Here is an 18,318-nt window from a genome sequence, read left to right as displayed (position 1 = left end):
AAGTTTACCGACAATTATACTTTCATACGTTTTTTTTATCTAACAGGTACTTTACTCACATTAAAAATGGTTGGATGGAAACATGGTTTCTGAAATTGAGACAGAAACCAAGTTAATTTCCTTTGAAGCAGAGACAATGAGGTGAATTGCTCTTCACTCACATCAGCATTGAAGGACATCTAATAATCATGCTTAGAGTGATCGTCTCCATGTAAACAGGTGAGACACATTATAAAAGCTGCCATGGTTTTGTTTTGAAATCCGGGAGAAAATAATTAGTGTGAAATTACGTCGAACACGCGGGCGCAAATAACAGGCAATTAACTCAAATAGCTTATTGTCAATCAAAACAGTGACGTGCCGAACCTGCTGGCGACTGGAGAATTATCATAATAATTCACTTACTGTTATTTATAATCTGTATGAGATTAGGAGGGATTACTGGTCAGGTTAAAACCGAATTAGCGAATTAACATCCTTTCTCCAGAACCTGATTCAGAGCCAGGTCAGATTCCTCAAGGCGGCCAGGGGCCTTATTCACAAAGCGTCTCAGAGCAGGAGTGCTGATCTAGGATCAGTTTGGCCTTTTAGATCACAATGAATAAGATTATATGGACAGTGGGGACCTGATCCTAGGTCAGCACTATTACTATGAGAAGCTTTGTGTTAGAAAGCAACAGTAGGTGGAGAGATCTAGCAGTTTATCTAACTGTTTAAAGTAGATATAAATGAAAAGGACTCTGAACACAAACGACCGTAGAATAAAACAGAGAGGAAGGGCAGGAGAGGGACAAGGAGAAATAAATAATAAATGAAAGAAAGGGACTTACTTCTTTTGTTGGAACTCTTTCCTGTCCGCTGACCCCAGACTCTGTGAAAGAGAGAAAACAGAGAAACATTTGAGCACCATAGACCAGTCCTAAAAAGGATACCTAGTGTGGTCAGCAGTCAAGATGGATTCCTCTGCAGAATTTCCCCATTAGATTCAAAGAAAAGTCCAACCAAGTGCAATTCTGTAATCCAAAACTGTGTCAATGAAGTGTAATTCAAAGACAGAGAATACAAACACACACAGATCACTGTGTAAATAGGTTTATATGGTTAACACCCTTGACAAGCCTTGAGGCTGAAACATTCGAACCAGTGACCTTTTGGTTAGTGGCCCAACGGTGTTAACCGCTAAACTACCACCCGTCCCATATGTAAGCATGTCATTCAGGTAGTTTGGTTTGTTCTTTTACTTCGAAATGCAGCTGGGTTAAGATATTTGGCATTTGTTTTCGAAAATGTCAAAGAGTCGAACAGATACATCATAGTCTTGACTTGATTTTCAAGTCACTCAGTCGAGCACCTGATTCCCTTTTTTTGTAAGATGAGCTGAAGTGCGTTTGGGTATACTTTTTCCAGATACATCATAGTGTCATGAACTTAAAGAGACTAATGACTTCAAATGCACCTCATTATGGGAAATACTACCAGGCCAGTGCAAGCTCATTAATGACAGGGTGATTGACAGACATTTCAGCAAATGGGGAGGCAAATAACAGCAACATGTGAAGCTCTCGCCCTTTCTACGATGCGAAGATCCCGGAGGAGTGGCACTAAAGTGCAAACGAAGCCTACAGCCAAGTTCATTAACCCGGAGTAAGAAGATGATGTTCCCAGATACTGATCCGAGGTCCCTTTTGTGTTCTGATCCTAGATCAATGTCTAGTGCCAATTGCACAGTAGAAGCCATAAGAGCTTCCAAATGTTCACTGACAAAGAAGCTACCACACTGACATGGGTTTTCAATAACAGTCCAAAAATAGTCCTAATTCCCCTCACGTCGTTTAATCTCTCTCACAACAGGGGACATATTAAAAAAAAAAACACACACATACATACACACATGGCAGCCCCCCTACTGTCCACAGCTCCAGGAGAACTCTGGGAGACACAGGCAGAGGGAGGAAGACAGACACAGCTTGTCCATAACTAGCTCCAGGCTGAGACACTTTTAGAAGACACCAGCGCAATCATCTTTTTGAATTTTGCACTTTGATTTTTTTAAATGTATGCTGAGGTAAATCTGTCTTCACACCATAGGGTGTATCACCACAGGCCTCTGCACCCCCAGTGGGGTAAGAGGAGCATCTGAACCCACACAATGGGTGGGATAAGCAGGCCCTGTCAATCACTGTTGCAATATAATTTCTTAGACTCCAATGGAATGCATTATGCAACGGGTGGGTCTAATCCTGAATGCTTGATTGGCTAAAACCTCATTCCAGCCAGTGTCTATTCCACAGGTTGCCACCGGCTAAATCTATGACGTTAAAATGCCTATTTACTCTGTTCCATCTGTCTGCACAATCCACTGTCTCATCACCCCAGCCAGGCAATTTATAAACTTGAGCTCCACTATAAAAAGCATCTAGACATTATCTCATTTCTTTTAGACTAACTTTTCATTTTCAACAGCGGAGATTTGTATAAACCTTGCTGTTTGTCTCTCCGACCTTTGCAACATTGTTTCAATATTCAAATTCGATCTCCTGCTGTCCTATAGTAATGACCGAGTTGGGACGAGACAGACAGGTAGGCAGCGTTTCTCAGCCAGTCAAAATCATGAATCAGCTGCCATCATTTTTATAGATATATACAAACAAATGCCAATTGAAAAAAGGTCAAATGAAAGGCAGCTAATTTGCAGTCTTTCCAGCTTCAGTTTGAAGTGATTGCGTTACTGTAGCTGTTTCGTTAGCTAGCTCCTCTAAACAACAGTGTCCTGACGAGTGAGCACATTTTCTATGCCAGGCGAAATTGCGCCTCATTAGCTGATTGCTATGGATGTATCCAAATAAATGTCACTTGAAAACAGCTTAAACAAATGCAAATCCAGCTACTTTGCTGTTATTCAGGCTGCATTTTGACGTGACTGTAAGTTAGCCATTGTTGGCTAGCTAGCAAGCAAGGGATGAGAACATTGCCAACCAGAACAAAAAGACTGGATCGCGTCCATAGATACAGAATAAAAAGACTGAATGACTGGGTCACGTCTCTAGCAACGCTAGATTTGTGTCGGGACTATATCTTGTGGAAGGATGAAATAGTATGAATAAATTATTCAAAACAACGATTATGTAAATATGTCAATCATTTTTTGAATATGTTGGTAACCCATTGTATAAAAGTGATAATGCACTCGAAGACGGTGTTTGGAAGATATATTAGCACGGTTTGCCAGCCCTCGACTTCATCTTGGGTCTAACAACACCCATGACAATATATCCACCAAACACCCGCTTCTCGGGCATTATCATTTAAATAGAATTCAATATAATGCAATAGAATTATAATGCGATAGAAGCTCTTGGATGCGGGGAGACATTATCTTTCACTCTGATGTTGGTACATATGTTAGTATTGATTGCAAATTATAGAGTTCTGTCAGACAGTGTATGATAAATGTATGATAAATAGTAAAACGCAATAGCACATTATATATCTGTTTTGTGTGCTAAAGAGAGTGTGGTCAAAAAGTGTGAAGGGCATTCCCCTTTCTGTTCGAAGGCACACATCTGCGTGTGTGTGTGTGTTCCAACTTCTGAGTCAGCCAGTGACATTTTGACCATTGAGAGACCACTGAGTCTTTTTATGGAGCTTTTCATCCCAGTGCCTACGCAGTAGGGAGAAGTCCCCCATGCAATCACTATGACCTTATCCACCCCCACCACCCCCTCACTCCTTGTCAGTACACCTAGCCAGGACATCTCTGCGGAGAGCAGGTGGAAACCTATGGTTAGTGGGGTTAAATGTAAATGTTTGTAAATTGTACTTATGAAATGTAAGTGTACTTGAAATGTGTATACATGTATTTACCTCTACTATACATCGGAATGCAGAGGGTTGGAGCATGGGCTTGCAACACCAGAGTTTCGGGTTCAATTCCCGCATTCGCCACATACAGTGCCTTCAAAAAGTATTCACACCTTTCCACATTTTGTTGTGTTACAAGGTGGGATTAACATTGATTTAATTGTAATGTTTTCTCAACGACCTACACAAAATACTCTGTAATGTCAAAGTGGAAGAAAAATTCGAACATTTATTAAAAAAATAAAAAAATAAAGAAAACTAAAACACGAATATATCTTGATTACATAAGTATTCAACCCCCTGAGTCAATACATGTTAGAATCTCCTTTGGCAGGTAGCGGAGGGCGGCAGGTAGCCTAGCGGTTAGAGCATTGGGACAGTAACCGAAGGTTTGCTTGTTTGAATCTCTTGAGCCGTTCTACCCTTGAGCAAGGTAGTTATCCCCCACAACAACTGCTCCCTGGGTGCCGGTGATGTGGAAGTCAATTAAGGCAGCCTGATTCAGAGGGGTTGGGTTAAATGCGGAAGATATTTCAGGTGAATGTGTTCAGTTGTGCAACTGACTAGTTATCCCCTTTCCTTTTAAAAGCTTTGCAAACCTGGATTGTACAATATTTGCACATTATTCTTTAAAAAATTACTCAAGCTCTGTCAAGTTGGTTGTTGATTATTGCTAGACAGCCATTTTCAAGTCTTGCCAAGGATTTTCAAGCCGATTTAAGTCAAATCTGTAACTAGGCCACATTCAATGTTGTCTTGGTAAGCAACTCCAGTGTATATTTGGCCTTGTGTTTTAGGTTATTCTCCTGCTGCAAGTTCAATTTGTCTCCCAGTGTCTGTTGGAAAGCAGACTGAAACAGGTTTTCCTCTAGGATTTTGCCTGTGCTTAGCTCTATTCTGTTTCTTTTTATCCTAAAAACCTCCCTAGTGCTTACTGATGACAAGCATACCTATACCATGATGCAGCCACCACCATGCTTGAAAAGTGTTGGATTTGCCCCAAACATAACACTTTGTATTCAGCACATGAAGTTAATTTCTTTGCCACAGTTTTTGCAGTTTTACTTTAGTGCCTTATTGCAAACAGAATGTGTGTTTTGTAATATTTTTTGTTGTGAAGTAACTACAATGTTGTTGATCCATCCTCAGTTTTTATGTCACCATTGGCATCATGGTGATATCCCTGAACGGTTTCCTTCCTGTCCGGCAACTGAGTTAGGAAGGACACCTGTATCTTTGTAATTAATAACTTCACCATGCATAAAGGGATAGTCAATGTCTGTATTTTTGTTGATTTATTTACCCATCTACCAATAGGTGCCCTTGTTTGTGAGGCATTGGAAAACCTCCCTGGTCTTTGAGGTTGAATCTGTGTTTGAAATTCACTGTTCGACTGAGGGACCTTACAGATAATTGTATGTGTGGTGTACAGAGTTGAGGTAGTCATTCAAAAATCATGTTAAACACTATTACTGCACACAAAGTGAGTCCATGCAACTTATTACTTGACTTGTTAAGCACATTTTCAGTCCTGAACTTATTTAGGCTTGCCATGACAAAGGGGTTGAATACTTATTGACTCAAGTCATTTCAGCGTTTCATTTTTTATTAATACAAATATATATAAAATGTATTCTGTGTTATACACTGTATATACACTGTAAACATAATACACTTTGACTGGGGTATTGTTTGTAGGCCCGTAACACAATACATTTTTGGGGGAAAAAGTCGAGGGGTGTGAATACTCTCTGAAGGCACTACCCATATGTTTAAACAGTAAGTCACTTAATAAGTGTCTAAGATAAAAGTCAGTAAGATAAAAGCATCATCCCAACTTACTCCCGAGTGGTGCAGCTGTCTAAGGCACTGCATCTCAGTGCTAGAGGTGTCATTACAGACCCTGGTTCGATCCTGGGTTGTATCACACCCGGCCGTGATCGGGAGTCCCATAGGGCGGCGCACAATTGTCCCAGTGTCGTCCCGGGTTAGGGGAGGGTTTGGCCGGGGTATGCCATCATTGTAAATAAGAATTTGTTCTTAACTGACTTGCCTAGTTAAATAAAAGGTTAAAAATAATAATACATGCTAAAACCACCATGCTATACATCTATATTACAATGGCTCACATCAAATGGACAATAGCAACACTGAGGACTACAAGAGTTCATTTCGGACGGTCCCTCCACAGTGCTTCACTCAGTGCCCTGACTGCCACCTCTGCACGAGCTTCATTTCCTGCAGCCCTCTCTCCCTACAGCCAATTACACGGCTGAGAGTGGTGGCACTTAAAAACCCCAAAGGAGCCATGGCAAGCATCCATGCCGAGGGAACAAGAGTGTCTAACTGTCCATTTTACACAGGCGCGCGCACACACACCTCCGTAGCTCTTTTAATGGATAGTTTGCCTGGAGAATTGGCAGGTGTCAGCCTCTAAAATAGTACTTTAAGATCAATGTATGTCAGGTGTAGAACAGGTGGGGAAAGACACAGGAAAAACAATTGGGCTTTTAACAGTGGTAAATGCATTTAAGTGCACTATCAAAACAAGCATATCCTTTTCAAAAAAGACAAAGACAAAGGGTAATTGATGAAAAATAGTGCAGTGTCTCTGTGTGTGTGTGCGGTTGTATGTGTGTGTGTGTGTGTGTGTACTGACTCTGCTTGCTTGCATACCTGTGCACCAGGTGCTGTGAAATCCTGTCATGCCAACGCTAAACCACAACCTCCCTGAATTTGTAGAAAGAACCACACAAATACACACAGCTTCCCCATATCTTCTGCATACCTTCACATTTGCAACCCGACTCTCAGCAGACACATACCTGTCGCGTCCAATGCCAGCCACAGTCAAATAATTCCTTCCCCCGCCACTCTTCACTTTGCTCTCCCTCCTCCCTCGCTCCTTCTCTCGTTCTCTCTCTCCCAGCCTCAACCCTCACTCTCTTCTTCCAACGGCAGCTCTCTTCCACTTTGATGCAGTCAAATCACCGGCAGCGTTATTCACCTGTTCAACTCTTTCTCGCTTTCCCTCCCTCCTTCTCTCTTCTCTCGTCTTCCCACTCTACAGTCGGAGCGTGCTGTCACACCGAGGTGCCTGCTCAGAACGGTGGCTGCCACCGAGTGAGTTGTTGTACTTTAATTGTGGTTGCCAGGCGATAAGCTTCTCTCTAACTCTCTCACACACAGTGGAGGGGAGGACAGAGAGAGAGAGAAGGGAAGGGGTGAGGGAGAGAATGGGAGAAGAGGGAGGGAGAGGGGTGGTGAATGCTAATGACTGTCTCACCAGAGCCTGAAAAGGGGGAGATTGGAAAAGCTTATAGTGGATGGGGGGGTGGCAGGTTTTGTCCCTGCGTGGAGGGAGGAAAAAAGGTGGGTGCTAAAGTAACAGGTGCGTTTTATCACATTTACTTTTACTTTGGGTTGAGGATTTTGACACAGGAAAATCGTTATTCAGTTGAACGAGGTAAATTAGTTCACCACAGTGTTGTGGTCAGGGCTATTGCGGTGACCGTATTACCGGCACACCGACAGTCATGAGTCATGATGGCAGTCAAATTCCACATGACCGTTTAGTCACGGTAATTAGGCTTCTCCAAGCTCTGATGCTGCAGGTCATTAGTAGCCTACCAAACTTGCTAACTGCCTGGTACGCCGCACTCTTTTGTCCCTCTAATCAATCTGACATCAATGAAAATGTATTTGAAAATCGAATCAAACACTTAATGAGAGCCCATGAGCTCATGTTGCGCAATATTTCTATAAGCTATGCAATTAAGGAGAGAAAACAGTGATGGCCGCAAATAAAAAGAAGATCCCATCAGCTTTCTATAGGCTAGGCCTACTATATTTATTTCTCAACTTTCCTAATATTAAGCACATTGCTTATCTTTACAACAGGAGTGCAGCCTACCTGGCTGGCATGAAAATGAACCACGGGGAAAAGCGTCCTCCATTCTCTATTTAAGTGCATAGATGACATGTATTTTTTCCCGCTGCCCCTGTTTGGATACAGATGCATGATAATGGTCCATTCTAAATCAAAAAAATGTCACACATACACTACCATTCAAAAGTTTGGGGTCACTTAGACATTTCCTTGTTTTTGAAAGAAAAGCAAAATGTTCCATTAAAATAACACCAAATTGATCAGAAATACAGTGTAGACATGGTTAATGTTGTAAATGTTGCGGACCTGGCATCCTTTCACTCACTCCTCTCTACATTCTCCTCTTCTGTCTCTGCTGCTAAAGCCACTTTCTACCACTCCTAATTCCAAGCATCTGCCTCTAACCCTAGGAAGCTCTTTGCTACCTTCTCCTCCCTCCAGAATCCTCCTCCCCCTCCCCCCCCTCCTCCCTCTCTGCGGATGACTTCGTCAACCATTTTGAAAAGAAGGTTGACGATATCCGATCCTCGTTTGCTAAGTCAAACGACACCGCTGGTCCTGCTCACACTGCCCTACCCTGTGCTTTGACCTCTTTCTCCCCTCTCTCTCCAGATGAAATCTCGCGTCTTGTGACGGCCGGCCGCCCAACAACCTGCCCACTTGACCCTATCCCCTCCTCTCTTCTCCAGACCATTTCCGGAGACCTTCTCCCCTTCCTCACCTCGCTCATCAACTCATCCTTGACCGCTGGCTACGTCCCTTCCGTCTTCAAGAGAGCGAGAGTTGCACCCCTTCTGAAAAAACCTACACTCGATCCCTCCGATGTCAACAACTACAGACCAGTATCCCTTCTTTCTTTTCTCTCCAAAACTCTTGAACGTGCCGTCCTTGGCCAGCTCTCCTGCTATCTCTCTCAGAATGACCTTCTTGATCCTAATCAGTCAGGTTTCAAGACTGGGCATTCAACTGAGACTGCTCTTCTCTGTGTCACGGAGGCTCTCCGCACTGCTAAAGCTATCTCTCTCTCCTCTGCTCTCATCCTTCTAGACCTATCTGCTGCCTTTGATACTGTGAACCATCAGATCCTCCTCTCCACCCTCTCCGAGTTGGGCATCTCCGGCGCGGCCCACGCTTGGATTGCGTCCTACCTGACAGGTCGCTCCTACCAGGTGGCGTGGCGAGAATCTGTCTCCGCACCATGCGCTCTCACCGCTGGTGTCCCCCAGGGCTCTGTTCTAGGCCCTCTCCTATTCTCGCTATACACCAAGTCACTTGGCTCTGTCATATCCTCACATGGTCTCTCCTATCATTGCTATGCAGACGACACACAATTAATCTTCTCCTTTCCCCCTTCTGATAACCAGGCGGCGAATCGCATCTCTGCATGTCTGTCAGACATATCAGTGTGGATGACGGATCACCAGCTCAAGCTGAACCTCGGCAAGACGGAGCTGCTCTTCCTCCCGGGGAAGGACTGCCCGTTCCATGATCTCGCCATCACGGTTGACAACTCCCTTGTGTCCTCCTCCCAGAGTGCTAAGAACCTTGGCGTGATCCTGGACAACACCCTGTCGTTCTCCGCTAACATCAAGGCAGTGACCCGATCCTGTAGGTTCATGCTCTACAACATTCGCAGAGTACGACCCTGCCTCACACAGGAAGCGGCGCAGGTCCTAATCCAGGCACTTGTCATCTCCCGTCTGGATTACTGCAACTCGCTGTTGGCTGGGCTCCCTGCCTGTGCCATTAAACCCCTACAACTCATCCAGAACGCCGCAGCCCGTCTGGTGTTCAACCTTCCCAAGTTCTCTCACGTCACCCCGCTCCTCCGCTCTCTCCACTGGCTTTCAGTTGAAGCTCGCATCCGCTACAAGACCATGGTGATTGCCTACGGAGCTGTGAAGGGAACGGCACCTCCATACCTTCAGGCTCTGATCAGGCCCTACACCCAAACAAGGGCACTGCGTTCATCCACCACTGGCCTGCTGGCCCCCCTACCTCTGAGGAAGCACAGTTCCCGCTCAGCCCAGTCAAAACTGTTCGCTGCTCTGGCACCCCAATGGTGGAACAAGCTCCCTCACGACGCCAGGACAGCGGAGTCAATCACCACCTTCCGGAGACACCTGAAACCCCACCTCTTTAAGGAATACCTAGGATAGGATAAAGTAATCCTTCTAACCCCCCCCTTAAAAGATTTAGATGCACTATTGTAAAGTGGTTGTTCCACTGGATATCATAAGGTGAATGCACCATTTTGTAAGTCGCTCTGGATAAGAGCGTCTGCTAAATGACTTAAATGTAATGTAAATGTAAATGTAAATGTAAATGACTGTTGTAGCTGGAAACGGCTGATTTTTAATTGAATATCTACATAGGCGTACAGAGGCCCATTATCAGCAACCATCATTCCTGTGTTCCAATGGCACGTTGTGTTAGCTAATCCAAGTTTATCATTTTAAAAGGCTAATTGATCATTAGAAAACCCTTTTGAAAACCCCGATTAAAGAAGCAATAAAACTGGCCTTCTTTACACCAGTTGAATATCTGGAGCATCAGCATTTGTGGGTTTGACTACAGGCTCAAAATGGCCAGAAACAAAGGACTTTCTTCTGAAACTTGTCAGTCTATTCTTGTTCTGAGAAATGAAGGCTATTCCATGCGAGAAATTGCTAAGAAACTGAACTTTTGAACGGTAGTGTATATTATTTAGTATATGTAAAGACAAGATTAAATCAAGGAAAGTCTGATCAGTGACAATATTAGCCTATCACTACATTATATATTATCACTTATAATGCCCAGCATAAGAAACAATGCCTTTTTTTCACACACCTCATATAGCCTAGCTCAAAGTGGCCAAATAACTTCTTAAAATTAAGCACATCAATTGCGGTCACTTTTGATAATGTTCTTTTTCACTAATGGAACATTTGCGCTTATAGTCTACTACCATGTGCGCATTGCTGCGCTTATAATGTGAAGAAATAGTCTAATAGTTTATCAACATTTTAAGCTAAACATTCTGATCTGTTGCGTCAGCCACATTGCATAAAAAAGGTTTTGATGCTAGTGGTTGTATTAATATGGGATCCATCGCATCCTACAACTGTCCCAGACTATATTTGGAATATTTATTTCTTGCACAGAATAGAATATGTCAACTTTTGTACTATGGGGGATAGTAGATTGACATAGGCTAGTGCTCTTGCTGTTTGTTAAGCCTACTCATCTTGTTGGCTGACGAAAAGTAAATGTGGACAGCTTCCAATATCTTCAATATGCACCTCGGAATTGGATCAGGACATGTGCAGTTGCATCCCCGATGTGTCTGTCTTCACTTGTACCCTGTGAGAAAGACCCGATCATGTGACATAGAGCCATGTGAGTGAGAGGCGCTTCGGATTGTTCAGCACACTCAGGAAGAAGGGCACAACGCAGCACTCCGGGCCGCAAAAGACATGGATTATTTTAGAGTGCATTACGGGCTGGGGATGCCGCCGTGAAATTTGACGCATTATCAAGTGCTTATCAAATTGTGAATGAGTGACTATTGGAGTGTGTACAGCCTGCACAAAAAACTAAGCAGAGCTCATGCCTTTCAAGCGACTTTTTTCCAAATCATCATTAGTCTCATCATGCAGTCTTACAGTGTATTAAAAATCAAAACATATAGCCCAACGTTTACAGAACAATGAAAGTTACATTAATAACTCTAAATGAAGCATATAGGAATACCTAGGTTAATTACCTGTTGAGGTGTAGGGGGCAGTATTTTCACGGCCGGATGAAAAATGTACCCAAATTAAACTGGTTACTACTCTGGCCCAGAAACTAGAATATGTATATTATTAGTACATTTGGATAGAAAACACTCTGAAGTGCCTAAAACTGTTTGAATGGTGTCTGTGAGTATAGCAGAACTCGTTTGGCAGGCAAAAACCTGAGAAAAATCCAACCAGGAAGTGGAAAGTCTGAGAATTGTAGTTCTTCTTTTGATTCTCTATCGAAACTACAGTTTCTGTGGGGTCACGTTGCACTTCCTAAGGCTTCCATTGGCTGTCAACAGCCTTCAGAAAGTTCTTTCAGCATTCTCCTGTCACTGGGCAGATAATAGGAGCTCAGTCAATCAGTGGACTGCCTGAGGACAAAGGGATTGGATATGCGCAATCCCGCGAGCGCGCCGTTCCTTCTTTTTCTTCTTGAATGAATATGCTATTGTCCGGTTGGAATATTATCGCAATTTTACGCTAAAAATACCATAAAGATTGATTTTAAACAGCGTTTGACATGCTTCTAAGTACGGTAATGGAACATTTTGACTTTTCGTCTCTGGTACCGCGCTCGCGTGTTATGCCTTTGGATAGTGCTCTGAACACACGAACAAAACGGAGGTATTTGGACATAAATATGGATTATTTCGAACAAAAACAACATTTCTTGTGGAAGTAGCAGTCCTGGGAGTGCATTCTGACGATCAGTAAAGGTAAGAGAATATTTATAATACTAATTCTGAGTTTAGGTGACCCCGAACTTGGCGGGTGTCTGTATAGCTTGCTGTGATGGCGAGCTATGTACTCAGAATATTGAAAAATATGCTTTCTCCGTAAAGCTATTTTAAAATCTGACACAGCGGTTGCATCCAGGAGTAGTCTATCTATAATTCTTTCAATAATTGTTATATATTTTGTCAACGTTTATGATGAGTATTTTTGTAAATTGATGTGCACATTCACCGGAGGGTTTTGGTGGGAATACATTTTCTGAACATCACGCGCCAATGTAAAATGCTGTTTTTGGATATAAATATGAACTTTATCGAACAAAACATACATGTATTGTGTAACATGATGTCCAAGGAGTGTCATCTGATGAAGATCATCAAAAGGTAAGTGCTTCATTTAGCTGTGTTTTGGGTTTTTGTGACATGTCCTTGCATGGAAAATGGCTGTGTTATTATTTTTGTCTATGTACTCTCCTAACATAATCTAATGTTTTGCTTTCGCTCTAAAGTCTTTTTGAAATTGGACAATGTGGTTACATCAAGGAGAAGTGCATCTTTAAAATGGTGTAAAATAGTTGTATGTTTGAGAAAGTTGAATTATGACATTTTGTTGTTTTGAATTTGCCGCCCATATATTTCACTGGCTTTGTCCCGCAGGTGGGACGCTAGCGTCCCACGTAGCCCATAGAAGTTAACCGCTCAACACAGAATAGTCGCATGTGCGCACTCCCTCAAATCGTTGACAAAATATTTATATTTCATTCAGCTATGTTCAATTGTATTCTTCATACTATAAAATGATATAAAATAATGTCACGGAATTCTAAGCAAATCTTGTCTGCTAAATCAACTAGTGTAGCCCACAGCCATTTGGCATAGCCAGATCAAGACCTAACATAAGGACAACTCAGGGTATGCTATTCTTTTCTTCAGATCATGCTTCTTTAAACCTGTCTAAAATAAATAATGGATTTATAATGAATGTGTAAGCTATATTACATGGATTTATTAGACTTTTTAAAAATGGCTTGTAGGCTATTTGTGGAAGCCAGGAGATGCTAAATGTGTTTGTTAATTAACAGTTAATTACCATGACACCGACAGTTATTTGCTTAACAATCGTGACCGCCACAGCCCTAGTTGTGGTGAAAGAAATGTCACCAAGAAAAAAAATGAACATTTCCCCCAAAAGGGTTGTATTTTGTCCCGTTTTTTATTAGATAACGGCACACATTGTGCCACTATTTAACTTTTATTCAGATTCAGACCAAATCAAGTGTCTGTTTCTTGACTTGCCTGCAAATGGTTTCCTTTGATAGCTGTTTGGGCCCTGTTTGTTAGGTAGCCTGGTTAACACTAGAACTGCCATAGGACTATGGCCACTGATGTTTGATTTAGTAAAACAATTTCAATCAATGTTCTCCGAAAATTGCAACGCCCTGCTCCTTCCCTGACTTTTCCTAAATATGTATATTTTACAGCTATTACTAACTTAAGGGGCCAAGATAAATGTGCCGAAGGGCATTGGTACCCAGGCGCTAATGTGAGCGCATCATTCAGTCTGGTTTAACCAGGCTCGATTTTGGGCCTTCTAGCTCATTATAACCAGGAAGGAAACTTCAAAACTCGCTTCCCCAATTAAACATGTGGGACCACATTTACTGTGACACTCATCAACAGGAAATAAACAAGACCAATTAGAGTGGAGTAACAAGTTGCTGCCACGAGCATTCATAACAACTCACGTCATTTATATTTAGGACCAATGAACTTCTCTTGTCCATTTGTGTTAGTAAGCTAGATTCTAGATATATAGACAGAGAGATGAACATAGATGAACATAGAGATGTGCACCTTGCATGCCATTCAAGGTAAGTCGATAGCGTTGTATAGTTGACATAAAGAAAACAAACATAGGGTCAAATTTGGGATTATGACACCGGTTTGACAACGTAGGGAGGGATTTAATTGTGGGGTACAGAACACTGTCAGTGGTCCGATTTATGTTCGTATTGTTGCTTGCAGGTTCTTTTCCCCACATTGTCAGGGGAAAGAACCCGCAAGCAAGCATTTATTTGGACAATGTATACCATGCGTATCCCATACAAAGTGGTCAGATGAAGCAAATGCTAAACTACAGGACTGTTTTGCTATCACAGACTGGAACATGTTCCGGGATTCTTCCGATGGCATTGAGGAGTACACTACATCAGTCACTGGCTTTATCAATAAGTGCACCGAGGACGTCGTCCCCACAGTGACTGTACGTACATACCCCAACCAGAAGCCATGGATTACAGGCAACATTCGCACTGAGCTAAAGGGTAGAGCTGCCGCTTTCAAGGTGTGGGACTCTAACCCGGAAGCTTACAAGAAATCCTGCTGTGCCCTGCGACGAACCATCAAACAGGCAAAGAGTCAATACAGGGCTATGATTGAATCCTACTACACCGGCTCCGACGCTCGTCTTATGTGGCTGGGCTTGCAAACTATTACAGACTACAAGGGGAAGCACAGGCGCAAGCTGCCCAGTGACACGAGCCTACCAGACAAGATAAATAACTTATATTCTCGCTTCGAGGCAAGCATCAGCTGTTCCGGACAACTGTGTGATCACGCTCTCTGTAGCTGACATGAGTAAGACCTTTAAACAGGTCAACATATACAAGGCTGCGGGGCCAGATGGATTACCAGGATGTGTGCTCCGGGCATGTGCTGACCAACTGGCAAGTGTCTTCACTGACATTTTCAACATGTCCCTGACTGAGTCTGTAATACCAACATGTTTCAAGCAGACCACCATAGTCCCTGTGCCCAAGAACACAAAGGCAACCTGCCTAAATGACTACAGCCCTGTAGCACTCACGTCCGTAGCCATGAAGTGCTTTGAAAGGTTGGTAATGGCTAACATCAACACCATTATCCCAGAAACCCTAGACCCACTCCAATTTGCTTACCGCCCAAACAGATCCACAGAAGATGCAATCTCTATTGCACTCCACACTGCCCTTTCCCACCTGGACAAAAGGAACACTTATGTGAGACTGCTATTCATTGACTACAGCTCAACGTTCAACACCATAGTACCCTCAAAGCTCATCACTAAGCTAAGGATCCTGGGACTAAACACCTCTCTCTGCAACTGGATCCTGGACTTCCTGACGGGCCGCCCCCCAGGTGGTGAGGGTAGGAAGCAACACATCTGCCAAGCTGATCCTCAACACTGGAGCTCCACAGGGGTGCATGCTCAGTCCCCTCCTGTACTCTCTGTTCACCCACAACTGCATGGCCAGGCACAACACCATCATTAAGTTTGCAGATGACAACAGTAGTAGGCCTGATCACCGACAACGACGAGACAGCCTATAGGGAGGAGGTCAGAGGCCTGGCCGGGTGGTGCCAGAATAACAACCTATCCCTCAACATAACCAAGACTAAGGAGATGATTGTGGGCTACAGGAAAAGAAGGACCAAGCACGCCCCCATTCTCATCGATGGGGCTGTAGTGGAGCAGGTTGGGAGCTTCAAGTTCCTTGGTGTCCACATCAACAACAAACTAGAATGGTCCAAACACACCAAGACAGTATATGCATAGTCACTTTATGTACATACTACCTCAATTGGGCTGACCAACCAGTGCTCCTGCACATTGGCTAACCGGACTATCTCCATTGTGTCCCACCACCCACCAACCCCTCTTTTACGCTACTGCTACTCTCTGTTCATTATATATGCATCGTCACCATATCTACATGTACATACTACCTCAATCAGCCTGACTAACCGGTGTCTGTATGTGGCCTCGCTACTTTTATAGCCTCGCTACTGTATATAGCCTGTCTTTTTACTGTTGTTTTATTTCTTTACATACCTATTTTTCACCTAACACTTTTTTTGCACTATTGGTTAGAGCCTGTAAGTAAGCATTTCACTGTAAGGTCTACACCTGTTGTATTCGGCGCACGTGACAAATGATTTGATTTGACGTACGACTAATAAAACTTGAAACTATATTAGAACACCTTACATGTGATACTGACTGTCACACCCTGATCTGTCTCCTGTCCTTGTGATTGTCTCCACCCCCCTCCAGGTGTCGCCCATCTTTCCCATTATCCCCTGTGTATTTATACCTGCGTTCTCTGTTTGTCCGTTGCCAGTTCGTGTTGTTTGTCAAGTCAACCAACGTTTTTGTTCTCAACTCCTGCTTTTCCCAGTCTCTCCTTTTTCTCGCCCTCCTGGTTTTGACCCTTGCCTGTCCTGACTCTGAGCCCGCCTGCCTGACACCTCTACCTGCCCCTGACCCTGAGCCTGCCTGCCGACCTATACCTTTGCCCCACCTCCGGATTGTTGACCTCTGCCTACCCTGACCCTGAGCCTGCCGTCCGGTACCGTTGCCCCACCTCTGGTTTCCTGACCCCTGCCTGCCTTGACCTGTCTATTGCCTGTCCCTGTTGGGATATTAAACCATTGTCAATTCGACGTGTCTGCATCTGGGTCTTACCTTGATTCCTGATAGACTTGATTATATGGAGGCATAATCTTTCCCTAGGAAACCCACAACAATGACTGGTGATCCCCACTCCTGTATACATATTTATCTCACCCACATTGCCATCTGGCATGGTTTTTCAATTCAAACTAAACTTAGCATTGACCATTCACAGAACCTTTTTGAACCAATAAAAAATGTATGCTATTTGGATGAGAAAAGGACCACCACTTATTTGGAATAGATCCCTGCCACCCCCAGAAAGGCATTCCTCAGGGTGCCAATGACAGAGCCACGGAGAGCTGACAGAGCCACGGAGAGCTGACAGAGCCACGGAGAGCTGTAGAGCCCCCTCCCCCAGAAAACTGCTGATGCACAACCAAATTTCTAAATTGCACGTTGTGTATTCTACTATTCTAAATAACAGGTGGGGATCCCGTAGAGGCTGCGGGGTCCTAAACGGCCGCTTACGTCGCTTATGCCAACAAATGGCACTGTGTGTGTGTGTGTGTGAGTGTGTGAGTGAGAGAGGAATGTGCGAGTGTGTGATGATCAAGTATGACACCCTGCCAGCCCCAGGAAGATCAAGAAAGAGGAGAGAGAGAGGCTATGTAGCAGAACAGACGTTATCAGGGCTAGCCTATCACCACAGAGAGCATACACCGCACAAGTGACCCAAATTAGCCCACACTACTTTCTGCCCAACGCTAATTGCCGTGAGCGATGATGATGATGCATAAGAAGTAGTGGCAGCGAGCCGAGCTGAGCCCAGTGACTTCAGTCACACAGCAAAGAGTGACAGGACCTGAGGGCTAAGACTAGCACCAGGGCTAAGGGATTAAATTGTGTTATTCCAGGTTCAAGCCTTCAACCTATTAGAACTCAATCAAACAATCCATTGAATTGTATATTTATACTGTATAATGTTTTGTGTATAACTACAGTATTGGTATTGGTGTTCGTATTGTGTTATTTGAAATGCCCCTGTACTTGTTTTTCTGACTTCTCTTGCTGAATCCAAGTCTCCCCACCAAAAAAAGGGATTTATGCTGATTAAATCAGAATCACACAACGGTGGTTTCAAATGGTGTGACTCACCAGCTGGTCACAGGAAGTCTTAGTAACACTGTCTGGAGAAACCCACAAAGGAGAGGACATTGAGGGGGGCGGGGGGGGGAGATGGACGGACGACAGAATGCAAGAATATCAGAATGCCACATGGTGTGGATGTGGGTAAGTCCCAACTTCTTCTAGCTTCCTCCTCTCTTGTACCCTTCCGTTTTGACATTTGCAGACCCACAGTTGTGTTCGTCAAAGACGTATGAGAAAATCAACTCAGCAGCCGTGACACTGCTTCTTTTCATTGAACTGTATGCCCTCTGTGACTAGGTGCGAGTGTGCATGACTAGGTGCGAGTGCGTGTGCGTGTGTGTGTGTGTGTGTGTATGTGTGTGTGTATGTGTGTGTGTGTGTGTGTGTGTGTGTGTGTGTGTGTGTGTGTGTGTGTGTGTGTGTGTGTGTGTGTATTACTCATAGTCAGAGTAAATGTCAAGCATACCAGCACTCTAATGAAAA

The 18,318-nt window shown here is 43.7% G+C and overlaps 1 protein-coding gene across 2 annotated transcripts in view; it reads right to left on the bottom strand.

Moving 5' to 3' along the window:
- ankfn1b (ankyrin repeat and fibronectin type III domain containing 1b) overlaps positions 1-18,318 on the bottom strand; it is a 296,743-nt gene that overhangs the window by 90,112 nt on the left and 188,313 nt on the right. For both annotated transcript variants that reach the window (XM_014158873.2, XM_014158871.2), the window contains one exon: positions 831-871. In XM_014158873.2, the coding sequence (XP_014014348.2) occupies positions 831-871 (41 nt within the window). The remainder of the gene's footprint in view (positions 1-830; positions 872-18,318) is intronic.

This window comes from Salmo salar, chromosome ssa19 (genome assembly GCF_905237065.1).
Source record: "Salmo salar chromosome ssa19, Ssal_v3.1, whole genome shotgun sequence".
Lineage (NCBI taxonomy): Eukaryota > Metazoa > Chordata > Actinopteri > Salmoniformes > Salmonidae > Salmo > Salmo salar.
The sequence above is the reverse complement of the archived record's forward strand: the minus strand, read 5'-3'. Positions and strand labels throughout refer to the sequence as shown.